Below are 21,140 nucleotides of genomic sequence, written 5' to 3'. Positions count from 1 at the left end.
TCACAGAGGAGGCGGCGGCGGCAATAGGGCGCCCTGCATCCCAGTATGACAGCTGGGACTGAACGCCTAGAACCACATTTATAGAATAATAGTGCTTCAGTCAGAGGCATGGTGTATGTATTGCTCTTGGATTCTGCTTCGCTCCACTTTTCTACATTTCTACATTTCCACTTCTCCGGTTCCTCCATGGGTTCCTTTCCTCGTGCCTGCTCTTGGCTCCCATTTGTGTGTTACCAGTAGCACTTTTAGAAGCTCCCAACTGGGGTGCCTGGATGGCTCCATCGGTAAAGCACCCTACTTGATTTCAGCTCACGTCATGATCTCAGGGTTCATGAGATCAAGCCCTACATCAGGCTGCGCGTTCGGCAGAAGTCAGCTTGGAAGTTCTCTTCCTCTGTCCCTTCCTCTCTCTCTCTCTCGCTGTTGCTCTCAAATAAATCTTTAAACAAAAACAGAAGCTCACAATTACAATTCCACCATGGCTAGACAATGGATTAATATCCTATATAGAGAGAGAGAGCGCGAGAGAGAGAACTCGTATATAACTCTATAGCAAAAAAAAAAAAAAAAATTAAAAATGGGCAGAAGAGCTGAGTAGACTTTTTCTAAAGATAGATGGCTAATAGCTATGTGAAAAGGTGCTCACCATCACTCATCATCAGGGAAATGCAAATCAAAACCGCAGTGAGATACCACCCGTCAGAATGGCTAAAACCAAAAAGCTAAGAAATAACAAGTGTTGGTGAGGATGTGGAGAAAAAGGAACCCTTGGATAGCCACTAGGGAGAACAGTGTGGAGGTTCCTCAAAAAATTAAAAACAGAACTTCCACACGGTCTAGCTGTCCCACTTCTGGGTATTTATCCAAAGGAAATGAAAATACAAGGTCAAAAGACGTGCACCCCAACGTTCACCGCAGCAGCATTTATGATCGTCCAGACATGGAAGCAACCTAAGTGTCCATCGACGGATAAATGGATAGGATGGGTGTGTGTGTGTGTGTGTGTGTGTGTGTGTGTACACAGCTGCAAAAAGGGTGTTTTTTTTAAAGACTTTATTTATTTTATTTGACAGAGATCACAAGTAGGCAGAGAGGCAGGCAGAGGGAGGAGGAAGCAGGCTGTCCGCAGAGCAGAGAGCCCGATGTGGGGCTCGATCCCAGACCCTGGGATCATGACCTGAGCCCAAGGCAGAGGCTTTAACTGACTGAGCCACCAGGCGCCCTGCAAAAAGGGTATTTTGCCATTCATGACAACACAGGTAGACCTTGAAGGCATTGTGCTAAGTATAAGTCAGAAGAAGACAATATTATATGATCTCACTTACACGTGGAATCTAAAAAAAAGAAAAAAAAAAAACTCCTGAAACAACAGATTGGTGGTTGGCAGAGGCAGGCAGGGGGTGAAATGAGTGGTGGTGGTCAAAAGGTACATCTTCCAGTTCGAAGCCTGTGATGTAAGTGATGGACAGCAGGTGACTGTAGCTAACACTGTATTACACACTTGAAGGTTGCAAAAGAGGAAATCTTAAAAGTTTTCATCACAGGGCACCTGGGTGGCTCGGTTGGTTGGACGTCTGCCTTTGACTCAGGTCATGATCCCAGGGTCTTGGGATCAAGCCCCACATGGGGCTCCGTGCTCAGCAGGGAGTCTGTCCCTCTCCCTCTGCCCTTCCCCCCGCATCACAAGAAAAAAATTTATAATTGTGTCAATGGATGTTAACTAGATTTACTGTGATCATTTTGCAGTATATACAAATAACCAAACCATTATGTTGTATACCTGAAACTGATAAAACATGTCAATCATGGCTCAAAAAAAAAGTTCAACACCGCACCATTTCATGATAAGAACACTGAATAAACTAGCATTGATGGAAACTTTTTTTACATAACAAGGGACATAGACGAAAACCCAACAGCAAACATCATACTCAGTGGTGAAGGCCTTAAAGCTTTTTCCCTAAAATTAGGAACAAAACAAGGATGCCCACTTTATTCAACATAGTACTGGAGGTTCTATGTAGAATAATTAGGCAAGAAAAAGAAGTAAAAGACTTCCTCAAAAAAAAAAAAAGGATTTTATTATTTGACACACAGAGAGAAAGAGCAGTCACAAGCAGGGCGAGTGGCAGGGGGAAAGGGAGAAGCAGGCTTCCAGCTGAGCAGGGAGCCGGAAGTGGGGCTCAGTCCCAGGACTCTGGGATCATGATCTGAGCCAAAGGCAGATGCTGAACAACTGAGCCACCCAGGCACCCCAAAAGTAAAAGACTTCCAAATTGGAAAGGAAGAAACGTAGTATCTCTGACAGGTGACACAATTTTACACATAGAAAACCTTGAAATATATAGTGTTAGAAGTAACAAACTTAATGACATTGCAAAACAAAACCAATACACAAAAGTAAGTTGCTTTTTTTTTTTTTCTTTAAGATTTTGTTTATTTGACAGAGATACTGAGCAAGGACACAAGTAGGCATAGCAGCAGGCAGAGGGAGAAGCAGGCTTCCCACTAGTCAGGAGCCCAATGCTCTGGCTCGATCCCAGGACCCTGGGATCATGACCTGAGCCCAAGGCAGCGGCTTAAATGACTGAGCCACCCAGGCACCCCAGTAAGAAATATTAAATATAAACTTAACCAGGTGAAAGACTTATACGCTGAAAAGTATAGAACATTGCTGATAGAAATTAAAGGCCTAAATAAATGGGAAGACATCCTATCTTCATGGATTGGAAGCCTTAATATTAAGGCGACAGTACTTTACCCAAAACCATACAGATTCAATGTGGTCTTGTGCTCGCTTCGGCAGCACATATACTAAGATTCAATGTGGTCTTTATCAAAATCTTAGGATGCTGGATGGCTCAGTAACAAAACAATGCAATTCAAAAATGTCTGAATGACATTTCTCCAAAGATAAGCAGATGGCCAATAAGCGCATGAGAAGTTCAATGTCATTAGTCACTTGGGGAGTGCAAATCCAAAGCACCACACATCCACAAGTATAGCTATTACACAAAATAAAAAACAAGGGCCCACAGAGATGTGGAGAAACTGGAAGCTCGTGCATGCTGGAGGGAATGTAAAAGGGTGCAGCTGCTGTGGAAAATACTGAGCCATTGTTCAAAGACTTAACGTAGTTGAAAGATAAACGGAGAATTACCATATGACCCAGCAATTCCACTACTAGATACAGACCCCAAATAATTGAAAGCTGGGACTCTGAGACACTCCTACATCATACTCCCAGCAGCATTATTCAGAAGAGCCAAAGGCTGGTAACAATCCAAGTGCCCTCAGCAGATGAATGGATAAACAAAATGAGATACATTTACTCGTTTTCATGGCTGAGTAGTATTCCGTGGAATATATAATGGACTACTATTCAGCCATAAAAAGGAATAAATTCTGAATCACGCTATGACATGGGTGCACCTTGAAACTTGAAAACATTATGCTAAGTAAAAGAAGCTGAAAGTAGAAGTTGGGGGCGGGGGAGTTCAGGGCAGGGGAGCTTGGGCTGTCACACAGTTCTGCTCAGAGCCCAACCCCCTCGTGTTTATTTCAGACCATAGTTCTTGTTTAATGAGTGGAAAACCCCAGCCCGGGATTCTGTCCCAAGATCCACATGGGAACGGTTAGTGATAGTGTATAGTTCATTCAGGTGGAGCCCGCAGTCTAGTCCCCATCTGTTGAGGTCTGCTAATTCAGACTGAATTCAGTCTGCTGATTGCTCTCTCCAGTGCAAGTTTCCATGGTGGAAGCTGGTGGTGATATACACAAGTTTCCATGGTGGAAGCTGGTGGTGATTTTCTTGGCCAGGAAGCCATGACATCCCTTGGTTACTGTTGATATATTAACTTGCATGTTTGTCTTTTTTTTTTTTTTTTTTTTTTTTTGTAGATAAAGACTATGGCTAAGGGGACCTGCAGAACAAAATGTTCAAGCAGGCACAGGTTGAACATTTAAAAGTTGTTAGAGGGGCACCTGGGTGGCTCAGTGGGTTAAAGCCTCTGCCTTCGGCTCAGGTCATGGTCTCAGGGTCCTGGGATCGAGCCCCACATCGGGCTCTCTGCTCAGTGGGGAGCCTGCTTCCCCCTCTCTCTCTGCCTGCCTCTCTGCCTACTTGTGATCTCTCTGTCAAATACATAAATTAAATCTTTAAAAATAAAAGTTGTTAGAATGCTCACCACCTAACCCAAGGCTTCCCATGTTAGGATATGTTATTGGTCATGGAACAGAATAGATGGACACTGGGTCTCCTGCCAACCTCAAGAAAATTTCTGCACAACAAGGTACACTATAAAACCCCACACAATGCCCAACTCCATGACACATCCCTCAAGCTCCAAGGACCCAAAAAGGCTTAGCTAAAAGAAATGGAATCTTAGGGACGCCTGGGTGGCTCAGTTGGTTAAGCGGCTGCCTTCGGCTCAGGTCATGATCCCAGCGTCCTGGGATCGAGTCCCACATCGGGCTCCTTGTTTGGCAGGGAGCCTGCTTTGCCCTCTGCCTCTGCCTGTGCTTGCTCTCTCTCTCTCTCTAATAAATAAATAAAATCTTAAAAAAAAAAAAAAAAGAAATGGAATCTTTTAAATTTAAATAGGTAAAGTGTGACAATCTATGGATATTTCCAAACATGATGAAATCTAGCAACCTAGAATTACAATGGTCTCTTTGAGAAACATTCCTATTAGTCAAGATCATTTAAAAGCAAGGGCTCGGGGCGCCTGGGTGGCTCAGTGGGTTAAAGCCTCTGCCTTCGGCTCAGGTCATGGTCTTGGGGTCCTGGGATCAAGCCCCGTGTCGGGATCTCTGCTCAGCAAAGGAGCCTGCTTCCTCCTCTCTCTCTGCCTGCCTCTCTGCCTACTTGTGATCTCTGTCTGTCAAATAAATAAATAAAATCTTAAAAAAAAATAAAAGCAAGGGCTCCTGGGGCACCTGGGTGGCCCAGTTGGTTAAGCATCTGACCCTTGATTTCAGCTGGAGTCCCAATCACGGGGTCATGAGAGAGAGCCCCACAGCAGGCTGCACACTGGGCGTGGAGCTTTCCCCTGCCCCCAACCCCCATCTCCACTTGCACACTCAAGCTGTCAAGAGAAAGAAAAGAAAGGAAAAAAGGAAGGGAAGGGAAGGGAAGGGAAGGGAAGGAAGGAAGGAAGGAAGGAAGGAAGGAAGGAAGGAAGGAAGGAAGAGGGAGGGAGGAAAGGAGGAAATGGGAGGAAGGGAGGGAGAGGGGAGGGAAGGAGGAGGAGGGAGGGAGGAAGGAAAGAGGAAAGAAAGAAAAAAAAGTTGGGAGCAGGGGGAATAGAGAGTTAATATTTGGTAGGTTGGTACAGTTGGTACGGTTTCTATTTAGGGCGATGGAAACACTCTGGAAATAAATAGTGATGACGGTTACACAATATTGTGAATATATTGATGAACTGAACTGTATACTAAGAATGACTGAAATGGTAAATTTTATGTTATGTGTGTTTTATTTTAAAAAGGACACAGGTTAATGTGAAAAGGCCAAAGGCAATTAGTACCTAAAGTCCACAAACCTGAAAATAGGGCTTAGCCTTACAGAAACCCCACGTCTCCCCACAAAAGCCACCTCTTTGGCATCAGCCCTCCCTCCCAGCTGCAACAGAGGCTGGCTGTGAGTACTGGGAAGTCACAGGGCATGCAAGACAAAGGGATGTAAACTCAGCTGTCAGGCCAGGTTGGCAGCTTTTGAGTTCTGAGTTCTTGTGGCCTTCTGCTTGCAACTCCCTTGCATGAAGAGAGAGTGAGCATTTTGCCGTGTTGGGGAGGAGTGAGCAGGGATGATTTCTTTGGCCATGATGCTTTAAGAGATCCTGTGGGCCACACCTGCCAGGTTTTCTCCTGAAAGGGGGTATAAGAAGAAGGGAAAAGAGAAGCCCTTTGGGGGCGCCTGGGTGGCTCAGTCGTTAAGCGTCTGCCTTCAGCTCAGGTCATGATCCCAGGGTCATGATCCCAGGGTCCTGGGATCGAGTCCCACATGGGGCTCCCTGCTCCGTGGGAAGCCTGCTTCTTCCTCTCCCCCTTTCCCTGCTTGTGTTCCCTCTCTCGCTGTGTCTCTATCAAATAAAAATAAAAATAAAAAAATATAAAAAAAGAGAGAGAAAGAAGGCCTTAGGGGCTTCTCTCCCCTGTGAAGTGGTCCAGGGAAGTGAGATCCCCCCGCCATGCTTCCCTTTTATCCCAGCTTCAGATTGCTCTCTACTCTTGGGAGTGGCTCCCACAGCCATTCCAGAAGCTGGGCTGCCCAGAAACCTGGCCCTTCGACCACTGGCTGCCCCTGGAGTTCATCTCCTTCCGTTGGGCTCCAGACCTTGAGCTGCCAAGACAATATTACACATGTCCCCAAATAATCATTCTCTCCCTCGGTGATGCTTAGACTTGTCCTGAGAGCTAGAACTTTAAAACATCGTCATGCCAGGGCCCTACCTTCAGCACTTCGGATTCAATTGGTCTGAGAGAAGGCACTGGTATTTTTTTTAAAGGGTACCAGGTGATCTGAGTGTGTAGTTGAGAACCATACTTCTGGGTGGAACCTTGAGCCAAAAGCCTCTGAAGCAGGAAAGGAGCCAGGAGTCACTGTAGTCCAGCATCGCTGGCCCTGTAAGGTGACAGGTTGGCAAGAGACTGGTATTACTGGGACGGAGGCTTATTTCTATTCCAGCTTTGTGCATTTCTGTGTAGGAAAAGAAAAACCCCTTTTCCTTTCTTAATCAAGGCCGGAAGCCCACAGAGCTGCTCTTTACATGCCCTTATTGCGTGCACATGAATATGGTCACGGAGGAAATTGTGACTATTCCAGCCCTTCAGGAAGCCTTGCCTGGATAGGAAGGAGGCACAGACTCCCCAGAACAATGTGGTCCCTGATCACTGGTGTGCCCAAGTAGGATGCTGGGTTACCGACAAAGGCAGGTTGTTATAAGTAGCACATAAGCCAGCCAGAAAGGGGCTTGGGCCCTTTCTGAATTAGTTGCAGCTTTTTTGAGCTTAGTCTGGGCATCTCACAGCTGGGTTTGAGCCAGGTACTGAGACCTGCGGAGTGTGGTGTTCTACATGTGATTATGTCTCCAGTGGTTTTATGATCAGTCAAGTCTGGGAAGCTCTGGTCCCCAGCGTTCATTATAACCAATGGGGCTGGCCACACGGATTCTAAAGGTGGAGACACCAGCAGGTGCTTGTTGCACAGGCCTTGAAGACAGCATCAGGAATGGTGCCTTCAGCCTGTGGTCAGTGGGGATCAGCTAAAAGGTCATTCTGGAGGCTAGCTTTGCTAGCTGGTGCTGCATTAAGTCAGGTGTACACCAGCTTTCATTTCACCAGGTCACCCTAGAAGTCACCTTTCAGGTCAGCCTGCCCCACCCAGTATGTATATATATATATATATATATATATATATATATATATATATATTTTTTTTTTTTAAGATTTTATTTATTTAACAGACAGAGATCACAAGTAGGCAGAGAGGCAGCCAGAGAGAGAGGAGGAAGCAGGCTCCCTGCGGAGCAGAGAGCCCGATGCAGGGCTTGATCCCAGGACTCTGGGATCATGACCTGAGCTGAAGGCAGAGGCTTTAACCCACTGAGCCACCCAGGCGCCCCCAGTATGTATATTTTTAACCCATGTGTTCCTCTGCTGGGACCCTAGACAGCTAAAAGTCTATTCTGGGGGTGTTCCCAGACCAGCCGTTTGTCTGGGCAGGTTAAGATGTGGCCTAGCCTGAAGTGGGAGAGACCGGAGGGTGCTCGAATATTCTCTCAGCCTCCCAGTTCAAGATCAAAGACAGTGTCAGCTTTGCAGAGCGTCTGTGATAGCCTGGCTAAGATTCGTTGCGGATTGGCAGTCCCTAAAGCAGTGTTATTGCTGGAGCTTTCCTGGGGGAGCAGAGGGGAGATAGGCCCTTTACACAACACCGTCTCAGAACCTCCTTCACTGCAGCCCCATGGGGGAGGGGCGGGGCAGTTATCTGGGTGATCTGTGCCCAGGGCTGCAAACCCCTGGAGTCTGGCTTCGGCTGCACCCCAGGGAAACATCAGCAACGTTTCAGGAGAACCGCGCTGCAGCGAAGTTCTAATGCAGGCCCTGGGTTGCTAGTAACAATACCCACGGGTCTCAACTCCCTAGGCTTCGGGTAATTCCATTCCCAAGGCTGACGATCCTCATCGAGCAAAAGAATCACCCTGATAAAGGAGAGATTCCCATGACCCTCCCCGAACCTACTGCCTGACTCTTCAGAGAAGGCCGTCTGCGAGTCTGCATGTTAATAAGGGTCTGGGAGACCCTGGCTCACGGCGTCCACAGCATCGCGCGACCGCAGTTGGCAGGAGGGCGCCGAGAAGCTTGCTGGTCTCCATGGAGACGGGGGCGGGGCCGGGCCGCGCGGCGGTGACGTCAGGGGCGGGGCGCGTGCCCAACGCCTAACGGCCGCCCAGAGCGCACTGCGGGGCTGCACCTTAGTCGCCGCCGCCGCGCGAGTCTGACCTCTGGCAGCGGTGGTGGCGGCGGGGGCGGTGGTGGCGGCGGGGATGCGGGGCGGACCGGGGAGGGAAGGAAGGGCGGCCGCCAGCAAACGCAGGGCCCCGCGGCGGCGCGTGGGTAGAGAGGCCGGGAACGGAGGCGCCCCCCGAGTGCCCGGGACCCCCGTGAAACGGAGGGGCTGGGGGGTTTGCCACTCCACTCCCGCTCTGGAGAGGTCCTGACTGAGGCCGCTCCACACGGCAAAGGGCCGGGCGCTCGCCGCTCCTTCCCCCGTAGAGTAGGGCCGGGAGCGCGGGAGCCAGCCCTGAGCAGCTCCCCAGCGTGTCCCGGCAACCCTCTTCGTTCTGCCCCCAGAGATCCCCACCGTGGACCGTGGCCTCGGTCGTCGCCACATCCCCACGGGTGGTTTTTAACCCTGGCGTTGGGGTCCTTCCCGCGCCCCAGACCTCAAGCCGTCCCTCGGGCCCCGGCTGGCGTGCCCGTCCCGCCCACACGCCCCGGCCGGGCGCGGGGAGCCGGGATGCACCGCACACCCCACTGCCCGCCGCGCGGCTCTTGCAGCTGCTCGCTCGGGGAACCAACTCCTCTCGCAATCCTGCCAGTCAGGAGGGCTGGGGTTGGGCGGGAAGAGGCCGTTTTAGCCTTCAACGCCACCTCCAGGCTCTCCAGACACCTAGTTTAACACTTGGGGCATTTTGTGCCCCAAGAGATTTGACCGGGCCAAATTTCTGTACCCCAGGAGGGCCCTTTTTATTTCACTTATTCAAACAGATGTTTATTGAGCATCTATTGTGTGCCAAGGTACAGAGGATCTGAAGATGCGCTAGACCCGCTGACCTTAGGGTGGGGCAGGGAAACTGGGTCGATCAATCCAAAAATTCTCAAGTAATGATAAGTGCCATGAAGGAAAACACGGAAAAGTGATTTGTGAAAATTGCAAGAGTGGAGGGGTAGCCCTACTTCAGATGGGGTGTTTAGGGAGGGCTTCCCTGAGGACATTAGTTTGATTGGCACAAAGGGACAAAGGCTGTGAAAGTCTACCAAGAGAGGTAGCAGCAGCACAAAGGCGCTGCCCTGGCCTGTGGCCAGGCTGGCTGAGGCGTGGACAGGGAGGCCAGCAGCTAAGGGGAGCTGGGGTAGGAGCAGGAGTGAGACCAGCAGGGCGCAGACCACACACCGGCCGTGGGGAGACATTTGGATTTTATTCTAAGTGTGATGGGAAGCTGCCCTGTTTCAGCAGGGGTGGGCAGGATCTGATGGGGGCTTGGGGGAAACCTGGCATCTGTGAAGATCTGGCAACAGGGGGACCCACTTTGAGGCTTTCTCGGCTGGACAGACAAGGGGGTCAGGTGGGGCAGGAGCACTGGACTGGGAATCAGACTTGGAGTATAATCCAGATGGCCCGAGTGGGCCCTGCATCTTCTCTGGACCTCAGCTTCTTCATGTAAAATGAGGTGGGGGGGGGGCGGGTACTGCAGGGCAGATGGGACTACAAGACAGGGCCAAGAATCCTCCCATTCAATCCCTTGATGGTCCCAAAGCATTCCTCAAAGGCCACATCTTTGAAGAAAGATTACCTGATGAGAGGGGAGTAAAGGAAGGGAACACATTTTCTGAGAGCTATTTATGTCAGGCTCTAGACTGGGCATTGGTTTGGGTGGGCTTTTTTTCTCTTCCCAGATAGATTTTGGTACCTGACTAGGCCCAGGAGTTGGATTCATTTCTAGATTCTCATCATTTGATGCTACACAAGACAGACAAGGTCTTGGAGGCAAGGGGACAGATAGGAAGCAAGCAAGTAAAAGCTCACAGAGCTAGAGGAAACTTATGAGAAAAGGAATCAGGATGACAGGATTGAGGGAGCTAGTGCAGATGAGGGGGACTGTCAGGAAAGGGGGCCAGGCAGCAGGACGCCTGGCACCACAGCCGTGCCCAGCAGAGAGGGCAGGAGCGCCGGGGGGATAAAGTCGAAGAGGTCAGCAGGGCCTGAGGGCTGCAGGGCCTGGTGGGGGGCTGCTGGAGGGTCCAAGCAGGACAACAACAAGCTCTAGTTGGCCTTTTTAAAGCTCCTGTGGCTGCCTCTAAGTGGAAAAAAGACTGGATTGAGCTTGGGGGAGGAGGAGCCATGACAGAGGCAGGTGGCAGGTAGCCTTCCAAAGTGGCCCGTCTGCTACCAGCTACCCAGTGCAGCCATAACGTCCCCACTCTTCACTGCCCCCCTCAGGTAATGGCAGTTAGGGAGCAGAGTCTAGGTTGAGGCTGCGCCTCATCTCATGAGGGAAATTCCAGGGCATTTGTTAACTCATTCCTGACCAGTTTCAGGATCCCCAAATGCGACAAGCAAATTTTGAGTATGAAATGAAATTCTGTGAGCCTTGCAAAGATCACAGTAGATGATCAAAGAGTCCACCAGGGTTTTCAAAGGTGTCACAACGCTGTGGGGTCCCTGCCCGCTCTGCCCGGTGGCTTAGCAGGCTCGGTGCACAACTTTTGAGTTTTGACCTGCGTAGTTCACAACTCTGCGTGACAGGAAGCACAAGCCTCCCAGCCAGATCTGGGTTTGAATCCCATCTCATTCATTCAATAAATATTTGAGGGCCTACTATGTGCCAGGCCCTATGCAGCAGTGAGTTAGACAGGGTCCCTGCTCTAGCGGGGACAACAGGCACGAGGCAAGATAATCTCAGAAAGTGATCAGTGGTATAAAGCCAAGTATGGGAAAAGTGCGGGTGGGGGGTGGGCAGTGGGGTAAACAGCAAATGCTTTGCCATCTTTTCCTGGCCTGAAATCATTAGGGACATTACCGAACCTCTCTGAAGCCTCAGTTTCCTCATCTGGACAGTGGAGGTAGAAATACACCCCCCCACACCCCCAACAGCCCGGAAGGTTCGATCCCTGGCAAGCGTGGCACCCGGGCTTCATCTGTTGAGCGGGGACTACAGGCTGCTTTGTCACCCGTTAGGGCTTTCGGTTCTTCCCCAGGAGGAAAGTTGGTCCACAGACAGACTGCTTCTAAGAAAGGGAGATAAAGCCAAGATTCCCTCGCCTGCACCTCAGCCAACAGGGATCGCGCAGCAGCGGCAGTGGCTGAAGCAGGCCTCCAAGGCTAATGGCGTAGGAAGACCTAGGAAGGGGGTTTGTGGGTCAGGTTTCGTCCTGGCTGTCCGGGGTCCCCTCCCAGAATGGTTTTTCGATCCCATCCCAGCTCCTCAGGCCTCAGACTGAGGCTTCAGGGGAAGAGAGGTCAGGCTCTACCACAGGTCTGAGGCTGGGAGGCGGTTCCGGCATCTCCCGCCTCAGGAAACCAAGCCCTGCAGGGCAGGCCCCCTTCAGAGCCCGCACTTCCCTGGGGGGGGGGCGGGCAGAGGCGAGGCTGCGGGGTCCCCAAGCCCCAGCCAGGCCAGCTCCCTCCCTCGGAGCCTGTAAGCTGGCCCTGGTGTGGTGGGGGTGGGGTCCAGGACTCCCTCAAGGAAAGGAATTCCCCTGAAGGCTTCCGGCGGGGAGCCACCCTCCTCTCACCCTGGCCTTGCCTCCCTAATGCCAGGGGTCCCTATCCTCTGAGCGTCTCTCCTCGGTCCCCACCCAAGGGTGAGCCTGGGTGGGGACAGCTCTGCAGGGGCGGGGCCTGGAGAAGCCTTTTCCAGCTTTTCCAGGGCTCCTTCGAACCCACAAACCCTCATCCAAGTTCTGAGCGCCTCTGCCAGGCCCTGTCTGTGCCGCACATGGGCTGGAGGGCTGGCCAGAGACCCCACTTCTAAGCCCCAAGAGCCCCAGGACGCAGAGCCCGGGGCCGCCAGGCAGCTGAGGCCTCTGACAGGGATGAAGAATGGGATAGGAAGGTGGAAAAGCTGGCAGAAGGCAGACCGCTGGACCACAGCCCACTGGAGGGGATGGGGGGGGTGGCGGGGTATTGCAGGGGGAGGCCCCAAGGAGTCCTGGCAGCCCCTGAGATGGGGGAGCCCGGGGAGAGCGCACACACACAAGCTGGGGGTTACAGAACATGAAAAGGAAGAAAAACGAACCCGAGGTCTGAGTGCTCCCCCTGGGGTGGCACGCTCGCAGCAACAGGCCCCGGGTGGGGGCACAGGGCAGGGGAGGAGGAAATGGGGGCGCAGAGGCAGGTTCTGAGGACAGCCTGGCCACAGGTGGCCAAAAGTGAACAATTCTCTGACAGAGAAAGCCCAGTTACGGGATGAATGCCCGAGGTACTTCCGGGCTAGTGAAGAAAGTCCTGGAAGCACTGAAACGGGCGGGCGGGGCGCTGCACACCCACCAGCGGGGCCGCTTGAATAAAGCCGGCCCAGCTGGGGGCTGCGGGGAGCGGGACTCCATCCGGGCCACGGGGCTTCCGGGCGGGTTTCGCACTTCCCATCGTTGGATTTTAGACCACGAATAACTAATGGGCTTTTAAATGGCAGAAAAGAAGGCCTGGGAAAGGCAGCATGACTTACAGCAGGGTCTGGCCGGGCCCCCAGCTCCCTTTACTCCGGCTCCCACCCCCTCCCTGCCCAGTCCAGCAGGCTTCACGGCTCTTGGAGAACGGACAGACAGGGAGAGCTGCCTCAATTCTGGAGACGGGTTCAAACCTCCGATCATCCTCAGCACTGGCACCTCGGTGGGCCTTATCTCTAGGTGTGTGCACGTGAGCCAGCCGTCCCTTCTCCCTTAACGCAATTCAGAGTGAAAATAGCACTTGAAGCGGCCTGAGGTCCCACAAGTTCTGGCTTCTTCCCGGATGAGCACTACTTGCTCCATTCTCAAACAATGCGTGTCCTATCAGAACCCTTTGTGGGGCTCCTGCTTTGCTGGTGCCCTAAGCATGGGCCCATCTGCGCTTAGGAACCAGGCCCATGGCCTTGTCCCATTCTCCCTGCGGAGCTGGAGCCCAGCTCCTCCTTCGGGACGCTCCCGGGCCAGAGGGGCCAGCAGGTTCCCTTCAAGCGAGGCCTCCAGACACCCCGAGCTCTCAGTCCCCATGTTTCACACCCTTTCAGCCTCAGCACCGACTTGTCCACTCCTTGATCCCTGGCCGCTTCTCTCGGGTTCCTCAGACCCACCAGCCCTTCAGAGCCCACTGTCCAGCCACAGGGGACGAGGGACCAGGGCCCCTAACAACGTCCCCATTCGGGGCTTCACAGTACACGTTTGCATCTTGAAGGCAACCCTTCCCACAGTCCCACTGGGTGAATTTCCCTTTGTCTCCCTTTAAATGCTGAAAAGTACTTAGTGCCTCTCTGTATTTACCAAACTGGGCCCTGCCACCCTCCCTCCCAGTCCAGGCCTAGGATGGAGCCAACCTCTCGGTTTAAAACATGTTTTGGGGAGACAGACTCTTTGGCCTTCAACAGGTTAACAGCCATCGGGGTCTTCCCTGGGGAGGGGCCCTCAGGCGGCCTCAGAATCCTGTCCCTGAGGCTGGTGACTCCCACCCAGGCCTTCTGGAAACCCTCCCATGCAGAGGTGCCTCCTCTGGAGCTCTAGGGTGGACACCCCTTTTACAGATGATAACACTGAGGCTGCCGGAAGTACAGGAGCCCGCCCAGAGCCCCAGGTTTCTGCATCCTAGACCCAGACTCTCCACACTCTGCCCGACACCGGGGTCTTTTGCTTTGCGTTTCACTCTCCAGGAAGGCTGTATTCTGGTGGGTCCTCCCTTCTCTTGAGGACATCTCTGTTCAGAAGTCCGGACTTGGGCTGCCAAAGCTGGAGAGCGCTGCACACATCCAGCCTCTTTTCACAAACTGGGGAACTGAGGGCAGAGTCATTGCGGGGGGAGTGGCGGGTCACAGGTGAAGTTTGTGGGAGTGCCGGGGTCCAAGCCCCGCCAGGAAATCCTGCCTCCCAGACCACTTTCCTGGAGCGGCAGCTGTGGGCAAACCTGCACTGTCTTCAGGTGGCAGAGCACAATGAGCAGGGCGCCAACCAGGTGGGGGTAGGGGGTGTGCCCAGGGCTGGGGTGCAGTGGGGAGCAAGGCAGACCCAACTCTGTTCTTACAGAGCGCCTGGTACACACATAAACAGACCGGGCGCCTGGGTGGCTCAGTGGGTTGAGCCTCTGCCTTTGGCTCAGGTCATGATCTCAGGGTCCTGGGATCGAGTCCCGCATTGGGCTCTCTGCTCGGCAGGGAGCCTGCTTCCTCCTCTTTCTCTCTGCCTGCCTCTCTGCCTACTTGTGATCTCTGTCTGTCGAATAAAAATCTAAAAAAAAATTTTTTTTAAACAGATCAAATGGGGTCTGGTGATAAGTGCTAAGAAGAAAATCAAGCAGGGTGAAATGACACAGGAATTCTCCAGAGGTATTCATTCAGGCTAGGCGGTGGCTATCCTGAAGAGGCTCTCAAGGACTGAGATGGGAATAACTGCTGTCAGCCACACAGCAAGTGCAAAGACCCTGTGGTGGAACAAGCCCCCCCACCCCTACCCCGTGGTCTGTGTGAGGAACGAAATGGCCAATGTGGCTGAGTGTAGACCCATCCTAGTGCGATGAGAAGCTGCCTGAGGCCCTTGGGCAGAGGGGGATGCAAAAGTCATACTTCTGTGTTAGCGGCTCCGTCTGCTGCTGCTGTGCGGAGAGGCCTGGAGAGCCCAGAGTGGAAGGGTGGAGAACTCCAGGGCTTGGGGAGGAGCCTGTTTGGGAATAGAGGAGACAGGAATCTACAGGTTGAATGAGCGGGTAGAGGGAAAAAGAAATCAAGGCCAAGCCTGTGCTTTGGGGCCAGAACGGTCTGTGAAACCTTGGGGAGGAGCAGGTTTGCAAGAGAAAACAGAGGCCTGTTTTGGCCACCACCCGGAGAGAGCGATGCTTGGACATCCCAGTAGAGTTGGCGGCTGGTGGCCAGTCTGTCGGGTCAGGAGAGAGACAGGAATGAGGGCTGACATAAACTGGGTGTCATCGGTGTCTGGAGCCACAGGACTGAAGGAGGAGGAGGAGCTCACTAAGGAGCAAGGACCCACCTACCCACCCTGATTCTGCACCGCCCCGCCCCCCCCCCCCCCCCCCAGCCACTTAACTCCCAAGACTGGCCCAGCCTGAGGGCTGATTGGGCGGGGCTCGTCTCTGCTAGGCCCTGGCCACTTATGATGTTTCTTTTTCTGTCATTTTTCCTTAGTTACTTGAGGCCTTTCCCATCTGCATTTCCTTAGAGGGGTCAGAGCAGGGCTACCTGGGAGTGTGGGCTCTGAGAAGCATCCCTGAAGGCAGGACCCCAGGTCTAGAATCCTGGCTAATTGGATGAAGCCACTATCCTCCATCCCCCAAGCCTGTGTCCTCCTCTGTATCACCAGGCCAGTGGGATGAAACCACTTGGCCTCTGCCAGTTCCCAAGGCCCTAAGATTAGTCTCCCGGAGCCCTGCTCCACAGCTGCACCGGCAGCAACTCCCTCCCCACCAGCAAAAGCACCTGCTCCACCAGCAGGCCAGAGAGCCCACCAGGCGTGGAGTGGACTCCGAGCCCTGTCTTCCGCATCCTCCCCATGGCCTGGGTCACACCGCCCTGCCTACACATGTCCACCCCCTCCCCTGATTCCTTCTCCCCTCCAATCACAGTTAGGCCTCCCCGCTCTGCCACCAGGGGCTAGAGAAACTTCTGTCTGCCTCACACTGGCCACACTCCCCAGACTGACCATGTGCTGGGAGTCTGGCCCAGTTAGAGGGGTAATGGTTACTCAGGCCCCGTTCCTTCTGCCCCCACCTACGGTGAATCTTCAGATTTTTCTTTTTTCTTTTTTTTTTTTAAGGAAAGCTGAGATCTGGACACATTTTTGTCTGAAATTGGCTGATTTTTCAATCCTGGACCTAATTTAGTTGTTTTGTTTTTGTTTTTAAAACACTGGGCAGGGGGCACCTGGGTGGCTCAGTGGGTTAAAGCCTCTGCCTTTGGATCGGGTCATAAGGTCCTGGGATCTAGGCCCGCATCAGGCTCTCTGCTCAGCAGGGAGCCTGCTTCCTCCTTTCTCTCTGCCTGCCTGTCTGTCTACTTGTGATCTCTGTCAAATGAATAAAATCTTTTCTAAAAATAAATAAAAAATAAAATAAAAATAAAACACTGGGCAAGGAGCACCTGGGTGGCTCAGTTGGTTAAGCGACTGCCTTCCACTCCAGTCATGATCCCGGGGTCCTGGGATTGAGCCCCGCATGGGCTCCCTGCTGAGTGGAGAGCCTGCCTCTCCCTCTCCCTCTGCCTGCTTCTCTGCCTACTTGTGCTCTCTATCTCTCTGCCAATAAATATATAAAAAATCTTTAAACACACACACAACACTGGGCAAAACAGGCAGATTCCAGCCAGAGGGTCTCAGAGGCTGGAGGCTTGCCAGTCTCTCCCGCTCTGCTGAACCTGTCCATTCTGCTGATCGACAGACTGATCCACTTTCTGAATGGGCTGCACCGTGACAGGCCAGCCCTTCTTTCTTGAAACTCTCTCCTCCTTAGCTTCCATGCACCAGCCACCACTGGTTCCCTCCTTCCTCTCTGACCATTCTTCCCCTGTCTCCCACGGAGCACCCCTCCCTTTCCTACCACTTCCACATCCTCCTCTTCCCTGCACAAGGACCCCGGGGAAGACATCCCTGACCCAGGCTGCTGCTGCCACCAACTCTCCAGATTCACATTTCCAGCGACCTTCTCTCCGGGATGGCTGGGCAAACGGCAGTCTGGGGGTGCCCCTGCTGGCCAGGCTGGGGTACCAGCAAGGGCATCACCCTCTACTCTTTCTCTGACCTTCAGAGACCAAGCTGGAGCCCCTCCAGGCCAGTCACCAGGCTGCCTCCCCCTGCAGCTGGTCCCCTGGGGCCAGCTCTCTTCCTGGTGTCCCTGTTCCAGCCCCAGCTCTGAGCACCCTGGTCCACCATGCTAGGGGGTCGCCATAGCCGCCTCCATGTCCTCTGCTCCGTCTTGAGTGGCTTCGGCTCCTAGATGGACACTCCTCGCTGCTTCTCTCTCACTGCATTACAGCCTCTGCATTTCCGGAACCTGTGATTTTCACTCAGGCCATGCCCTCTCTGCAAGACCTTTTCGTTCCCCAGGCGCCCCCCAGGGCTCAGCCAGCTCCACTTTCAGAAACCCACCCCAGTCTCTGCTAGGAGACTCCTAATGGTCTTTCCTCCCCTTGGCTGAGGTCTTAGGCTGGCCAAGTTTCCGCAGCTTGACAGACAGTTCACTCTGGTATGTGTGTGGGGGGGTGTCCTCCTTCCTGGGAGAGGGACTTGGCCTTCTTTGCAGAGACCTGGGCTTATCTTCCTCCTCCTATGGGCTGTATTCACTGCCCTGGGAGACGAGCCCTCCTATGGGTCAATGCCACTGATCACCCCCCACTGGGAAGAAACCCCCATCCCGTCTCACCTTTCCCAGCCTCAATTTCCTCCTCTCCTGGGCCTTATTCACTAGTTTGTCTGAGGGGCCAATGGGGTCTGTGCCTGCTCTGGGAAAAGGGTGCATGTGGACAGGGGCCTCTTGGGATAGAAGGCCCGGATCCCCCACGCCCACGCCCAGCCTCCCCCTTACTGGACTTCACGGCTTCCAGCTCTCTCTCTCCAGGAACCCCAATTTTCTACCGTCCCTGTCCCATCTACCCCTCCATGCTCGGGCCTAAAAACCACTTACTCCCAAGGGATCCGCTCTCCTCCCGGGGTGTCTCCCCATGGTCTCAGCTTCCCCAAGTAGAGGCTTCTTCGGCTTCGAGAAAGGCTGTTCGGCGCCTCCTCCGCAGCAGTTACGCTGCACCCCAACCAGCTAAGAGCCGCCAGACTTGCACAAGCCCCTGCAGAGGACTTCGCCGGGCACCGAGAGGGAGGGGGGCTAGAAGAGGAGTCTCCAGGACCCGCTCTCCATCGCCCTTCCCTCACGACAGGGGGAGGGGTGTGGCCGCAGCACCTCCCCTCCCCCATCCTGTCCATCCCCCCTTCGGGGGTCGCAGCCTGTCACTCGATCCACCAGCTCCACCGTGGAACCGCCATTTGGCTCTGGGGCGAACGGTGGCGGCTACTTGCGCACCACAAAATGGGGCACTTGGAGCATCAGCGCCAGTTTGGCGGTGGCGGGGGGCGGGAGGGTTGGAAATGTCCGCAGAGAGACACCTGCGGTCGTCCCCCACTTCCTCCCGGGAGGGGCTCAGACCCCCGAGGCATAACAAGACCCCGGGCGCGCAGCCGGAGGGCGCCTCCAGCCGCCGTCCCCTCGGACTCGGGTGGAGACCCCCCTCGAAGATGTCCTAGCATATTTCACATTGCCCCAGCCGACCACGTGAGGGCGTGCCCTGTGTTAGTTCGGACAAATTAAAGCTCGTCCTGCGGGCAGGCCGGCGGCCCCCAGACCGTGCTCAGGGCTTGGGTGGCTGTGGCGCACTCTTGGCTGCCGGCCGCAAAGCTCTGGGCCGCATGACCTCCCCCGGGGCCCTCGCTATTTGCCCCCAAACCGGGTGCCCCCCTCCTCTCGCGCTCCCGCAGCATAGGGTGCACCCCTCCGTTCCCCTCTGCTGAACCCTTCCCGGGCGCAGGTCGTCTCTCCGTTGCGCCGCAGGCTCGGGCCCTGTCCGGGGCGCTCGGCCGAGGGTTTGGTGGCGCCCGGGAGGCGCGATGCGGGAAGCCAGCGGCCGAGGAAGGGGCTCCAAAAAGCACAAGTTGGCGCTGGCTCCGGACCAGGCTGTTGTTGTTCTCAACGTGGTCCGCCACGGAGCTATAAAAGAGGAGCGGCGCGCCCTCCTCACCAGAGCGCAGCGCGCACGCCCAGCGAGCTCCGGCGACGGCAGCGGTAGCGGCAGCCCCGGCGCTCCCTTGGCGGATCTCTCCGCTCCGGCCGGGTCCCGGCTCCGGCCCTCTCCGCCCCGACAGCCCCCTCCGCTCCGGCTCCGGCCCCGGCTCCGGCCCGGGACCTCCTGCTCCGGCCGGCCCGGCCCCCGCCCCAGCCCTGCCGCCCGGCCCCAGGCCCGGCCGCGGCCGCTCCCGCCTGGAGCCGCCGCGCGCCCCCAGTCCCCCGGCGCCCCCTCGGCCCCTCGCCTTCCTCTTCCCGGCGCGGCCCCCGGGCTTTCGCGCCCCGCCCGCCACCAACCCGCTCGCCACCATGTCTGTGGAGCTGGAGGAGGCCCTGCCGCTGACGACCGCCGAGGGGGCGGCCAAGAAGGCGGCCAAGGCCGGCGGCTCGGCGGCGCTGTCCCCGTCGAAGAAGAAAAAGAACAACAAGAAGAAGAACCAGCCGGGCAAGTACAGCCAGCTGGTGGTGGAGACCATCCGCAGGCTGGGCGAGCGCAACGGCTCGTCGCTGGCCAAGATCTACACGGAGGCCAAGAAGGTGGCGTGGTTCGACCAGCAGAACGGGCGCACCTACCTCAAGTACTCCATCAAGGCGCTGGTGCAGAACGACACGCTCCTGCAGGTGAAGGGTACCGGCGCCAACGGCTCGTTCAAGCTCAACCGTAAGAAGCTGGAGGGCGGCGGCGAGCGGCGCGGAGCCACTGCGGCCGCCACCGCCCCGGCGCCCGCCGCGCACAAGGCCAAGAAGGCGGCCCCGGGCGCGGCCGGCCCCCGGCGCGCGGACAAGAAACCGGCCAAGGGCCAGAAGCCCGAGAAGCGCTCGCACAAGAAGGGCGCCGCCTCCAAGAAGGACAAAGGCAGCAAGGCTAAGAAGGCGGCGGCCGCCGGGGGCAAGAAGGTGAAGAAGGCGGCCAAGCCCAGCGTCCCCAAGGTGCCCAAGGGCCGCAAGTGAGCGCGCTGGCCTGCCGGGTCTTCCCGGCGTTCGGTTTTTCTACCCTGAGTGTATGTAGGTTTTGTACGGTTGTCCCGCCCGGCCGCCGCCGCCCCTGCTCTGAGCCGCGCGGAGGGCCCCCGGCCCGCTCCATCTCCTCCTAGGCCCCCCTCCCCCGCCGCCGTAGCGTGTATTTTTTTTGTTGTTGTTGCTTTTGCTTTAGATTTTTGAAACGGCCTGGCGACGCCCCTATTGGCTCTCGCCCTTGGCAACGGCCGTCGCCATGGCTACCGGCCCCTAGGCGCCAATGGCCGCGGCCGCGCCTGCCTGCCTGGGCGGGGGCCGCGGGGTGGCCAGGCCCTGGTGAGCAGGGACCCGGCCGCCGCGCCGCCCTTCCCCACTCCCCACCCTCCGCCTTTGGGTGCGCGACAAACAATCGCTCGGGGCGCGGGCCGCGCGGCCTTCCCTTCATCCTGCCGGCCTTTTGGGGGCACAATAAATTGTTTAAACCTTTGAACCGCTCTCGTTTTCTTCCGAGTGGAGTAGGGATGGGCGCGGTCGGCGCGCGGCTAGGGTTGGATGGGGTCCCAAGGGCCCTGGGGACCCCGGATGTTAGGGAGGTAGGCCTGGAGCCTGGAGTTCCCCGCGCGGGAGTGGTAACTGCGGGGGAGGGGGCGGTCAGCTGATCCCGGAGGGACCCTCGAGGGACCGACCGATCTCTCCCTCTGTGAGTGGAGGTGGAAAGATGATGCAGATCGCTGGTGGGGGTGGCTGTGGGATGGGGGCGCAGCCCTGGCTCTTCGGGGTTTGTTGAGCAGGGCCCCTCAGCACGTACAAGTTCACACCAGGCTAGGCCTTTACAGAGGTTAGTTATTCTGGATTCACTGAGACTTTGTGTTGATGCAACAACGATGCTGGAAATGTAGAGGCCTTGGGCTCTGGCTCACTGAGCACAGCCCCAAGT

At 55.2% G+C, this 21,140-nt stretch overlaps 2 protein-coding genes across 2 annotated transcripts; one reads left to right on the top strand and one right to left on the bottom strand.

Annotated features, from left to right (window-relative positions):
- Positions 1-14,739: 14,739 nt before the first annotated feature.
- LOC123932236 (collagen alpha-1(III) chain-like) lies at positions 14,740-19,557 on the bottom strand. The gene is made up of 2 exons (XM_045989972.1): positions 18,101-19,557; positions 14,740-15,129 (listed from the first exon to the last, which is right to left on the bottom strand). Exon 1 carries the CDS (start codon positions 19,555-19,557, stop codon positions 18,772-18,774), a length of 786 nt encoding a protein of 261 aa, XP_045845928.1. The 3' UTR covers positions 14,740-15,129; positions 18,101-18,771.
- On the top strand, positions 19,549-20,693 carry LOC123932012 (histone H1.10). The gene has a single exon (XM_045989618.1). It carries the CDS (start codon positions 19,556-19,558, stop codon positions 20,195-20,197), a length of 642 nt encoding a protein of 213 aa, XP_045845574.1. The 5' UTR covers positions 19,549-19,555; the 3' UTR covers positions 20,198-20,693.
- Positions 20,694-21,140: the final 447 nt, after the last annotated feature.

The sequence above is a fragment of the Meles meles genome, chromosome 20, assembly GCF_922984935.1.
Source record: "Meles meles chromosome 20, mMelMel3.1 paternal haplotype, whole genome shotgun sequence".
Taxonomy (NCBI): Eukaryota; Metazoa; Chordata; class Mammalia; order Carnivora; family Mustelidae; genus Meles; species Meles meles.
Note: the sequence above shows the minus strand (reverse complement) of the source record. Positions and strands in the feature narration are given on the sequence as shown.

Excerpts from the sequence above, each read along its gene's own strand:
- LOC123932012 (XM_045989618.1), top strand. The coding sequence starts at position 19,556 with ATGTCTGTGGAGCTGGAGGAGGCCCTGCCGCTGACGACCGCCGAGGGG.
- LOC123932236 (XM_045989972.1), bottom strand. The coding sequence starts at position 19,557 with ATGGTGGCGAGCGGGTTGGTGGCGGGCGGGGCGCGAAAGCCCGGGGGC.